Here is a 12,871-nt window from a genome sequence, read left to right as displayed (position 1 = left end):
TCAGTGTAGTAATGACTTGTAGACTATAGCAGCCAAGTTCTCTTCAGTGTTGTAATAAATTGTAGACTATAGCAGCCAAGTTCTCCTCAGTGTAGTACTGACTTGTAGACTATAGCAGCCAAGTTCTCCTCAGTGTAGTAATGACTTGTAGACTAATGCAGCTAAATTCTCCTCACTGTAGTAATGACTTGTAGACTATAGCAGCTAAATTCTCCTCAGTGTAGTATTGACTTGGTAGACTGGTAGACTACAGCAGCTAAATTCTCCTCAGTGTAGTAATGACTTGTAGACTACAGAAGCTAAATTCTCCTCAGTGTAGTAATGACTTGTAGACTATAGCAGCTAAATTCTCCTCAGTGTAGTAATGACTTTGTAGACTGGTAGACTATAGCAGCCAAGTTCTCCTCAGTGTAGTAATGACTTGTACACTATAGCAGCTAAATTCTCCTCAGTGTAGTAATGACTTGTAGACTATAGCAGCCAAGTTCTCCTCAGTGTAGTAATGACTTATACACTATAGCAGCTAAATTCTCCTCAGTGTAGTAATGACTTGTAGACTATAGCAGCCAAGTTCTCCTCAGTGTAGTAATGACTTGTACACTATAGCAGCTAAATTGTCCTCAGTGTAGTAATGACTTGTAGAGTATAGCAGCCTAGTTCTCCTCAGTGTAGTAATGACTTGTAGACTATATCAGCTAAATTCTCCTCTGTGTAGTAATGACTTGTAGACTGGTAGACTATAGCAGCCAAGTTTTCCTCAGTGTAGTATTGACTTGGTAGACTGGTAGACTATAGCAGCTGAATTCTCCTCAGTGTAGTAATGACTTGTACACTATAGCAGCTAAATTCTCCTCAGTGTAGTAATGACTTGTAGACTATAGCAGCCAAGTTCTCCTCAGTGTAGTAATGACTTGTACACTATAGCAGCTAAATTCTCCTCAGTGTAGTAATGACTTGTAGACTATAGCAGCTAAGTTCTCCTCAGTGTAGTAATGACTTGTAGACTATAGCAGCTAAATTCTCCTCAGGGGCGTAATGTGACTCAGAGTGTGCATTAATGTCAGGCTGTCCCTCTTCTCCACCCAGACAGTATTCCTGCAGGATAATGCTATTGTCCACATCCGTCGTTTGGACTTGTCAGGGCTGGACCGGCTGCTCTACCTCTACCTGCAGAACAACAGCATCTCAGCCTTGGAGCCTGGGGCTTTCCTGGCTCAGGGCCAGCTGATAGAGTTAGCCCTCAATGGGAACCTCATCCACCTGCTAACCCCCGACACCTTCACCGGCCTGGTCCACCTCCGCATCCTCTACCTGGCGGCCAATCAGATCACAAGGCTGCATGATCACACCTTTACTGGGCTGCAGGTCAGTCTCAAACCGTGACCCTTGACCTCTAACCCCTGAACCCTACACAAACATGACATTTAAAGGTCTGCAGATCAGTAGGAAACACTACCCTAGGCCCTTAACCTTTGGCCCTTAACCCTTGGCCCTTAACCCTTGGCCCTGAACCCTTAACCCTGCCCTTAAACCCTTGGCCCTGAACCCTTGACCTTTGGCCCTTGGCCCTTAACCCTTGGCCCTTAACCCTTGGCCCTGAACCCTTGGCCCTTAAAACTTGGCCCTTAACCCTTGGCCCTTAACCCTTGGCCCTTAACCCTTGGCCCTGAACCGTTAACCCTTGGCCCTTAAACCCTTGGCCCTTAACCCTTGGCCCTTAAACCCTTGGCCCTTAACCCTTGGCCCTGAACCCTTAACCCTTGGCCCTTAAACCCTTGCCCTTAACCCTTTGCCCTTAACCCTTGGCCCTTAACCCTTGGCCCTGAACCCTTGGCCCTTAAACCCTTGGCCCTTAACCCTTGGCCCTTAACCCTTGGCCCTGAACCCTTAACCCTTGGCCCCTAAACCCTTGGCCCTTAAACCCTTGGCCCTGAAACCTTAACCCTTGGCCCTTAAACCCTTGGCCCTTAACCCTTGGCCCTTAACCCTTGGCCTTTAACCCTTGGCCCTTAACCCTTGGCCCTGAACCCTTGGCCCTTAAACCCTTGGCCCTGAACCCTTGGCCCTGAACCCTTGGCCCTTAACCCTTGGCACTGAACCCTTAACCCTTAACCCTTGTTCTACAATGTCCGTGCCCCATTGTGGAAATCTAATGAATAATAATAAAAAAGTTGTCATCCAAATCCAACTGTTTAAACTAGAGATATTTATATCAAACAGCAAAATTATCCTTGGTGGGACTTTCTTAAAACAATTCCATATGTTAGTTTAGAACCGGGATTAGACTGTAGAGGGTTAACCCAACAGAACTCCCCCTCCCTCCAACGGTTTAGACAGGGATTAGACTGTAGAGAGTTAACCCTACAGAACCCCCCCTCCCTCCAACAGTTTAGACAGGGATTAGACTGTAGAGGGTTAACCCAACAGAACCCCCCCTCCCTCCAACAGTTTAGACAGGGATTAGACTGTAGAGGGTTAACCCAACAGAACCCCCCCTCCCTCCAACGGTTTAGACAGGGATTAGACTGTAGAGGGTTAACCCTACAGAAACCCCCCTCCCTCCAACGGTTTAGACAGGGATTAGACTGTAGAGGGTTAACCCTACAGAACAGAGTCTACACCTGACCCCTAACCTCTAACCCCCTCACAGTCTACACCAGACCCCTAACCTCTAACCCACCAACAGAGTCTACACCTGACCCCTAGCCTCTAACCCCCCCACAGAGTCGACACCTGACCCCTAACCTCTAACCCCCCCACAGTCTACACCTGACCCCTAACCTCTACCCCCCACAGAGTCTACAGGAGCTACACCTCCAGGAGAACAGTATAGAGGTGCTGGGTGACCAAGCTCTGGCTGGACTCTCCTCCCTGGCTCTCCTGGACCTCAGCAGGAACCAGCTCCACACCCTCGGACCAGCCTCCCTACAGCCCCTCGTCAGCCTGCAGGTCCTCAGAGTCACAGGTACAGGGAAGGGCACGTCCTAAACTCCCTCCGTAGCTAGCTTGTAAAATGTTGCCAGTGGTGATATAGCACAACTAGTCCCGGCTGGTCGCCAGGTGTGTTTGTGATCAGAGGACCACTGGTTCAATCCCAGTAAGGGGACAGTGAAGGAAGAGAAAGCAGGAACATCATTTTAAACACAACTGAATGGGACCGGAGACAGAATTACATAAATGAACCCTCCTCTACAGAGAACCCGTGGCGGTGTGACTGTGCGCTCCAGTGGCTGAGGTCGTGGATTGATGCTGAGGGTCAGAGGTTTCTGAGCTGGTCAGAGCGTCGTCTGCTGTGTGCCGAACCCCCCCGCCTGGCCTACCTCAGTCTGCTGGAGGTGGCAGCTAACAGCCTGGTCTGTACTACACACACCACACACCTGTACTACGCACACCTGTACTACACACACACACACACACACACCTGTACACACACCTGTACACACACCTGTACACACACCTGTACACACACCTGTACCACACACACACACACACACACACACACACACACACACACACACACACACACACACACCTGTACACACACATACACACCTGTACTACACACACACACACACACACACACACACACACACACACACACACACACACACACACACACACACACACACACACACACACACACACACACACACTGTACTACACACACACACCTGTACAACACACACACACACACCTGTACAACACACACACACCTGTACTACACACACACCTGTACACACACACACATGTACACACACAGACACCTGTAAACACACCTGTACACCAGAGGAGGGCCATCCTCCTCTGTGAATTTCATAAAAATAAAAATTGTGGAACATTTTTTAAGTAATAATTTTTTAGATAAAACCATACTAAATATATTCACATCACCAAATAACTGATTAAAACACTGTTTTGTGATGACGTTCTACAGTAGCCTCAACAGCACTCTGTAGGGTAGCACCATGGCTTGAGGACAGCTAGCTTCCATCCTCCTCTGGCTACATTGACTTCAATACAAAACCTAGGAGGTTCATGGCTCTCACCCCCTTTCAAGGTCCTAAAAAAATATCCTAACCGCCATCGATAAGAGACATTACTGTGCAGCCGTATTCATCGACCTGGCCAAGGCTTTCGACTCTGTCAATCACAACATTCTTATCGGCAGACTCAACAGCCTTGATTTCTCAAATGACTGCCTCGCCTGGTTTACCAACTACTTCTCTGACAGAGTTAATTGTGTCAAATCGGAGGGCCTGTTGTCCAGACCTCTTGCACTCTATGGGGGTGCTACAGGGTTCAATTCTCGGGCCGACTCTCTTCTCTGTATACATCAATGATGTCACTCTTGCTGCTGGTGATTCTCTGATCCACCTCTACGCAGACGACACCATTCTGTATACATCTGGCCCTTCTTTGGACACTGTGTTAACTAACCTCCAGACGAGCTTCAATGCCATACAACACTCCTTCCGTGGCCTCAAACTGCTCTTAAATGCAAGTAAAACGAAATGCATGCAATTCAACCAATCGCTGCCCGCACCTGCCCGCCCGACTAGTATCACTACCCTGGACGGTTCTGACTTAGAATATGTGGACAACTACAAATACCTAGATGTCTGGTTAGACTGTAAACTCTCCTTCCAGACTCACATTAAGCATCTCCAATCCAAAATGTAATTATTTCGCAACAACGCATCCTTCACTCATGCTGCCAAACATACCCTCGTAAAACTGACCATCCTACCGATCCTCGACTTTGGCAATGTCATCTATAAAATTGCCCCCAACACTCTACTCAACACATTGGATGCAGTCTATCACAGCACCATCCGTTTTGTCACCAAAGCCCCAGATATTATCCACCACTCTCGTTGGCTGGCCATCGCTTCATACTCGTCGCCAAACCCACCCATTCATCTCTCTTCTCCGCCTGTCTGTCTCCCTTTCTATCAGTCTCAATCACATTCACCTCTAGATGGGCCAGGCTTCCTAATGAGATGCGATAGGGTGGGCCAGGCCTCCTAATGAGATACAGTAGGGTGGGCCAGGCCTCCTAATGAGATGCGGTAGGGTGGGCCAGGCCTCCTAATGAGATGCGATAGGGTGGGCCAGGCCTCCTAATGAGATGTGGTAGGGTGGGCCAGGCCTCCTAATGAGATGCGATAGGGTGGGCCAGGCCACCTAATGAGATGTGGTAGGGTGGGCCAGGCCTCCTAATGAGATACAGTAGGGTGGGCCAGGCCTCCTAATGAGATACAGTAGGGTGGGCCAGGCCTCCTAATGAGATACAGTAGGGTGGGCCAGGCCTCCTAATGAGATGCAATAGGGTGGGCCAGGCCCCCTAATGAGATGCAATAGGGTGGGCCAGGCCTCCTAATGAGATGTGGTAGGGTGGGCCAGGCCTCCTAATGAGATACAGTAGGGTGGGCCAGGCCTCCTAATGAGATGCGGTAGGGTGGGCCAGGCCTCCTAATGAGATGCGATAGGGTGGGCCAGGCCTCCTAATGAGATGTGGTAGGGTGGGCCAGGCCTCCTAATGAGATGCGATAGGGTGGGCCAGGCCACCTAATGAGATGTGGTAGGGTGGGCCAGGCCTCCTAATGAGATACAGTAGGGTGGGCCAGGCCTCCTAATGAGATGCAATAGGGTGGGCCAGGCCCCTTAATGAGATGTTGGACTAATGACTACACCCTAGATCAGCTAGATACAGGTAAGAGTGTGCAAGGAGGTATTGAATGTCACTGTCTGTCACCTAAAATGTGTCTCTCGACCTGTGTGCACCTACGTTGTAAACTTTCATTCATAGGCCAGGTTGTAGCAACCTCATGATGAGTACAGGGAACAGTAGAGTATCATGTAGTAACCTAAACCCATCACTGTTACATTGACCTGGGTGGATATGAATGACAGTAACCTAAACCTGTCACTGTTACATTGAACTGGGTGGATATGAATGACTGTAACCTAAACCTATTGATGTTGCATTGACCTGGGTGAATGACAGTAACCTAAACCTATCACTGTTACATTGAACTGGGTGGATATGAATGACTGTAACCTAAACCTATTGATGTTGCATTGACCTGGGTGAATGACAGTAACCTAAACCTATCACTGTTACATTGAACTGGGTGGATATGAATGACAGTAACCTAAACCTGTCACTGTTACATTGAGCTGGGTGAATATGAATGACAGTAACCTAAACCTGTCACTGTTACATTGAACTGGGTGAATATGAATGACAGTAACCTAAACCTGTCACTGTTACATTGAGCTGGGTGAATATGAATGACAGTAACCTAAACCTGTCACTGTTACATTGAACTGGGTGAATATGAATGACAGTAACCTAAACCTGTCACTGTTACATTGAACTGGGTGAATGACAGTAACCTAAACCTGTCACTGTTACATTGAACTGGGTGAATGGAATATGAATGACAGTAACCTAAACCTATTGATGTTACATTGACCTGGGTGGATATCAATGACAGTCATCCAATATGCTGTAATAGAAATAAGGCCGTGCTCATGAAAACAAGTCTTAAACCGCACTTACCACCACTACTGTACACACACACACACACACACACACACACACACACACACACACACACACACACACACACACACACACACACACACACACACACACACACACACACACACACACACACGCACACTCGTACACGCATACACCTGTACACGCACACACAGACACGTACACGCACACCTGTACACACACGCACACAGAGAAACACATAACACACACACACACACACACACACACACTTGTACACGTTCCTCCACATGTCATCCATGGTGATCTTTATCCTACAGGTGTGTATCCCTCCTGTGTTACACCTGGAGCCCAGCCATCTCACCGTGCAGCTGGGAGAGAGTCTCAGAGTGGCCTGTCAGGCCTCTGGATACCCGCGGCCCCTGGTCACCTGGAGAAAGATCTCAATGGGCAGGGCACTGCTAGGGCCCAGAGGAATGCTGCAGGAGCTGGGAGGAGAGGGGGACATGAGGAGACAGGAGCTGGGAGGAGAGGGGGTGAAGAGGAGACAGGAGCTGGGAGGAGAGGGGGTGAAGAGGAGACAGGAGCTGGGAGGAGAGGGGGTGAAGAGGAGACAGGAGCTGGGAGGAGAGGAGATGAAGAGGAGACAGGAGCAGGGAGGAGAGGGGGACATGAGGAGACAGGAAAGAGGAGGAGGGGTAGCAAGGGATGTGCGGGGGCCAGTTGGCGTGGCGACAGAAGAGGAAGTGGAGGGGGGAGAGAGGGAGAGCTTCGACCCAGACACAGGAAGTGGAATGCTGTACCTAAGCAACGTGACGGTGGCTCACGCCGGGCACTACGTGTGCGAGGCCTTGAACCCTGGGGGCGTGGCCCATATGACCTTTCACCTCGCCATCAACATGACATCATCAACCGCACTCTGGCCTCGGCTGCACTCCGCCTCGTCGTCCCTCTACCTGGGGGAGGTGGTCGGAGTCAGCCAAGAGCCCCTGTACGAGGTGGGCAGTATGGACTTCTCGGCTCTGGGCCCGGCCACTCAGACAGTCATCGCAGTGAGCATCTCTCTGCTGGTTCTGATCGTTCTTCTTCTACTGCTTATGATCTACAGTCGCCAGCAGCAACACAAACAGGTCTGGACATGTCTTACTACTCAGTACACCCTTCAGTATGTAGTACTAACTGCATACTACTCAATACACCCTTCAGTATGTAGTACTAACTGCATACTACTCAATAGACCCTTCAGTATGTAGTACTAACTGCATACTACTCAATACACCCTTCAGTATGTAGTACTAACTGCATACTACTCAATACACCCTTCAGTATGTAGTACTAACTGCATACTACTCAATACACCCTTCAGTATGTAGTACTAACTGCATACTACTCAATACACCCTTCAGTGTGTAGTACTAACTGCATACTACACAATACACCCTTCAGTATGTAGTACTAACTGCATACTACTCAATACACCCTTCAGTATGTAGTACTAACTGCATACTACTCAATACACCCTTCAGTGTGTAGTACTAACTGCATACTACACAATACACCCTTCAGTATGTAGTACTAACTGCATACTACACAATACACCCTTCAGTATGTAGTACTAACTGCATACTACTCAATACACCCTTCAGTATGTAGTACTAACTGCATACTACGCAATACACCATTCAGTATGTAGTACTAACTGCATACTACACAATACACCCTTCAGTATGTAGTACTAACTGCATACTACACAATACACCCTTCAGTGTGTAGTACTAACTGCATACTACACAATACACCCTTCAGTATGTAGTACTAACTGCATACTACTCAGTACTCCCTTCAGTATGTAGTACTAACTGCATACTACTTAATACACCCTTCAGTATGTAGTGCTAACTGCATACTACTCAATACACCCTTCAGTATGTAGTACTAACTGCATACTACACAATACACCCTTCAGTATGTAGTACTAACTGCATACTACTCAATACACCCTTCAGTATGTAGTACTAACTGCATACTACTCAATACACCCTTCAGTATGTAGTACTAACTGCATACTACTCAATACACCCTTCAGTATGTAGTACTAACTGCATACTACACAATACAACCTTCAGTATGTAGTACTAACTGCATACTACTCAGTACACCCTTCAGTATGTAGTACTAACTGCATACTACTCAGTACTCCCTTCAGTATGTAGTACTAACTGCATACTACTCAGTACTCCCTTCAGTATGTAGTACTAACTGCATACTACTCAATACACCCTTCAGTATGTAGTACTAACTGCATACTACACAATACACCCTTCAGTATGTAGTACTAACTGCATACTAGTCAGTACTCCCTTCAGTATGTAGTACTAACTGCATACTACACAATACACCCTTCAGTATGTAGTACTAACTGCATACTACACAATACACCCTTCAGTATGTAGTACTAACTGCATACTACACAATACACCCTTCAGTATGTAGTACTAACTGCATACTACACAATACAACCTTCAGTATGTAGTACTAACTGCATACTACTCAGTACTCCCTTCAGTATGTAGTACTAACTGCATACTACTCAATACACCCTTCAGTATGTAGTACTAACTGCATACTACTCAGTACTCCCTTCAGTATGTAGTACTAACTACATACTACTCAGTACACCCTTGTGTTAATGTGTGTTGTGTTGATGTGTTTTGCCAAATGTTTGTTATAGAGTGTAAAGCAGAACATGTGCCAGTAGTACTGCAGATCTGGTGTCTGGTTCTACTAAATGAGTTACAGGTGTGGGTCATGGGACAGTTTTAGTGTGTAAACAATTGGGAAAAACTGTAATGTATTAATGTGTGTTGTGTTAATGTGTTAATGTGTTAATGTGTGTTGTGTTAATGTGTGTTGTGTTGATGTGTGTTGTGTTAATGTGTTAATGTGTTAATGTGTTAATGTGTTAATGTGTTAATGTGTGTTGTGTTAATGTGTTAATGTGTTAATGTGTGTTGTGTTGATGTGTGTTGTGTTGATGTGTTAATGTGTGTTGTGTTGATGTATTAATGTGTTGATGTGTGTTGTGTTAATGTGTGTTGTGTTAATGTGTGTTGTGTTAATGTGTTAATGTGTTAATGTGTTAATGTGTTAATGTGTTAATGTGTTAATGTGTGTTGTGTTAATGTGTGTTGTGTTAATGTGTGTTGTGTTAATGTGTTAATGTGTTAATGTGTTAATGTGTTAATGTGTTAATGTGTTAATGTGTTGATGTGTGTTGTGTTAATGTGTGTTGTGTTAATGTGTGTTGTGTTAATGTGTTGATGTGTGTTGTGTTGATGTGTGTTGTGTTGATGTGTGTTGTGTTAATGTGTTAATGTGTTAATGTGTTAATATGTGTATTACCAGCCATTCTGCAGCAGTAGTAGAAACAGCAGTAAGGAAGAGAGGATCCTGTACGTTAATAACTACTCAGACGGCCCCACCACCTTCTCTCAGCTGGAAGAGTACCGCGACGACGCTGGACACGGGAGGTACATCCTCAACTGCTCCCGCCCCGGCTCCGCCCTGCCAACACAGGCAGGGCTCCCAGCCAATCAGCAGGGGGTGCTGGTACTACAGGAAGGTATTCATGCCCAGGTTAGGAAGGTAATGAACCTTTTACATTATGCAACAGAAAAGTCCCATAAAATACTCAAAATAGGATTGTTAAACACCGTGGAGCTAAAACTTTAAATTTGGCTTTATATTCCAACATTTTTGGTTTAATATCAAATGTTTTATATGAGGCGACAGTACAGAATGTCACCTTTTATAAGTGGAAATTTTCATACAAAACTGTTTTACCGTTTAGAGAAGAATGTACTTTATGTGTCTCTCCATTTGAAGGTGTCATACATGTTTAAAAAATGTATTTATAGTGTTTTACATTTAGTCAAAAGTTTAGTATTTGGTCCTATATTCCTAGAACGCAATGATTGCATCAACTTTCTGACTCTACAAACTTGGATGCATTTGCAGTTTGTTTGTTTGTGTTTTGGATTATGTTGTGCCCAATAGAAATTAATGGTAAACAATGTTTTGTGTAATCTTATTGTAAATAAGAATATAATGTTTCTGAACACTTCTACATGAATTTTGTTGTTCCCATGATTACAGGTAATCATGAATGAATCATGAATAATGATGAGTGAGAAAGTTAGATGCACAAAGACCATGCCTCCAAAACATGATAACCTCTGACCATTACCAATAACAGGGGAGGTTAGCATGTGTATTAATATGGAACCCCATTAGCTACTCTTCCTGGGGTCCACAAAACATACAAAACATGATAACAAAAGTAACAGTAATATCTAACAATTCACAACTATACAAAATAATCTAAAGTAAAATTATGGAGTTTATATTATATATTAGGACGAGCAATGTTGGAGTGGCATTGACTAAAATACAGTAGAATAGAATACTGTATATACATACGAAATTAGTAAAGCAGTATGTCAACATTATTAAAGTGACCAGTGATTCCATGTCTATGTATATGGGGCAGCAGCCTCTAAGGTGCAGGGTTGAGTAGCCTGCTAGTGATGGCTATTTAACAGTCTGATGGCCTTGAGATAGAAGCTGTTTTTCAGTCTCTCTGTCCCAGCTTTGATGCACCTGTACTGACCTCGCCTTCTGGATGATAGCGGGGTGAACAGGTCGTAGCTCGGGTGGTTGATGTCCTTGGTGATCTTTTTGGCCTTCCTGTGACATCGGGTGCTGTAGGTGTCCTGGAGGGCAGGTAGTTTGCCCCCGGTGATGCGTTGGGCAAACCGCACCACCCTCTGGAGAGCCCTGCGGTTGTGGGCAGTGCAGTTGCTGTACCAGGCGGTGATACAGCCCAACAGGACGCTCTCAATTTTGCATCTGTAAAAGTTTGTGAGGGTCTTAGGGAGCCAAGCAGAATTTCTTCAGCCTCCTGAGGTTGACGAGGCACTGTTGTGCCTTCTTCACCACGCTCTCTGCGTGGGTGGGCCATTTCAGATCGTCGCGGATGTGTACACTGAGGAACTTGAAGCTTTTCACCTCCGCTGCGGTTCTGTCGATGTGGATAGTGGTGTGCTTTCTCTTCTTTTCCTGAAGTCCACGATCAGCTCCTTCTATTTGTTGACGTTGAGGGAAAGGTTATTTTCCTGGCACCACTCTGCCAGGGCCTCACCTCCTCCCTTTAGGCTGTCTCATCATTGTTGGTAATCAAGCTACCCACTACTGTTGTGTTGTCTGCAAACTTGATGATTGAGTTTGAGGCGTGAATGGCCACGTAGTCATGGGTGAACAGGGAGTACAGGAGGGGCTGAGCACGCGCCCTGGTGGGGCCCCAGTGTTGAGGATCAGCTAAGTGGAGGGATCATTTTCTACCTTTACCACCTGGGGGCGGCCCATCAGAAAGTCCAGGATCCAGGGCGGTGTTCAGATACAAGGCCTCAAGCTTAATGATGAGCTTGGAGGGTACTATGGTGTTGAAGGCTGAGTTATAGTCAATAAACAACATTCGTACATAGGTATTCCTCTTGTCCAGATGGGATAGGGCAGTGTGCAGTACGATGACGATTGCATCTTCTGTGGATCTATTGGGGCGGTAAGCAAATTGAAGTGGGTCTAGGGTGATAGGTAAGGTGGACGTGATATGATCCTTAATTAGCCTCTCAAAGCACTTCATGATGACAGAAGTGAGTGCTGCCATCTATCTACGGTTTCTGATTTGTTTAATAGTCATAGAGGGAACATCCCCTTCCACTTCCTGTATACATCCATGTTATTCTCAGAGGCCACCCAGAACATATCCCAGTCCGAGTGATCAAAACAATCTTGAAGCATGGATTCCAATTGGTCAGACCAGCGTTAAATAGACCTTAGCACTGGTAGTTCCTGTTTGAGTGTCTGTCTATAGGAAGGGAGGAGCAAAAAGGAGTCATGATCTGATTTGCCGAAGGGAGGGCGGGGGAGGGCCTTGTAGGCATCCCTGAAGTTGGAGTAGCAGTGGTCGAGTGTTTTACCAGCGCGAGTACTACAGTCAATGTGTTGATAGAACTTCAGTATCGCTTTCCTCAAATTTGCTTTGTTAAAATCCCCAGCTACAATAAATGCGGCCTCAGGATATGTGGTTTAAAGTTTGCACAAAGTCCTGTAAAGTTCCTTGAGGTCTGTACACGGCTGTCACTATAACCGAAGAGAATTCTCTTAGGAGGTAATACGGTCGGCATTTGACTGTGAGGTATTCTAGGTCAGTTGAACAAAAGGACTTAAGTTCCTGTACGTTATCACAATCACACCATGCGTAACCATGGTAACATCATGAAACAT

General features: G+C 46.0%; 1 protein-coding gene across 3 annotated transcripts in view; it reads left to right on the top strand.

The window, feature by feature from the left end:
- Window positions 1-12,871, top strand: part of LOC139375763 (leucine-rich repeat-containing protein 24-like) — a 28,780-nt gene that overhangs the window by 4,162 nt on the left and 11,747 nt on the right. For 2 of the 3 annotated variants that reach the window (XM_071117587.1, XM_071117586.1), the window contains exons 2-6: window positions 1,087-1,365; window positions 2,797-2,965; window positions 3,196-3,353; window positions 6,847-7,656; window positions 9,932-10,171. In XM_071117587.1, coding sequence (XP_070973688.1) covers window positions 1,087-1,365; window positions 2,797-2,965; window positions 3,196-3,353; window positions 6,847-7,656; window positions 9,932-10,171 — 1,656 coding nt within the window. The remainder of the gene's footprint in view (window positions 1-1,086; window positions 1,366-2,796; window positions 2,966-3,195; window positions 3,354-6,846; window positions 7,657-9,931; window positions 10,172-12,871) is intronic. The other variant, XM_071117589.1, reaches the window with a different exon arrangement.

This window comes from Oncorhynchus clarkii, chromosome 20, assembly GCF_045791955.1.
Source record: "Oncorhynchus clarkii lewisi isolate Uvic-CL-2024 chromosome 20, UVic_Ocla_1.0, whole genome shotgun sequence".
Classification (NCBI taxonomy): Eukaryota; Metazoa; Chordata; class Actinopteri; order Salmoniformes; family Salmonidae; genus Oncorhynchus; species Oncorhynchus clarkii.
The sequence above is the reverse complement of the archived record's forward strand: the minus strand, read 5'-3'. Positions and strand labels throughout refer to the sequence as shown.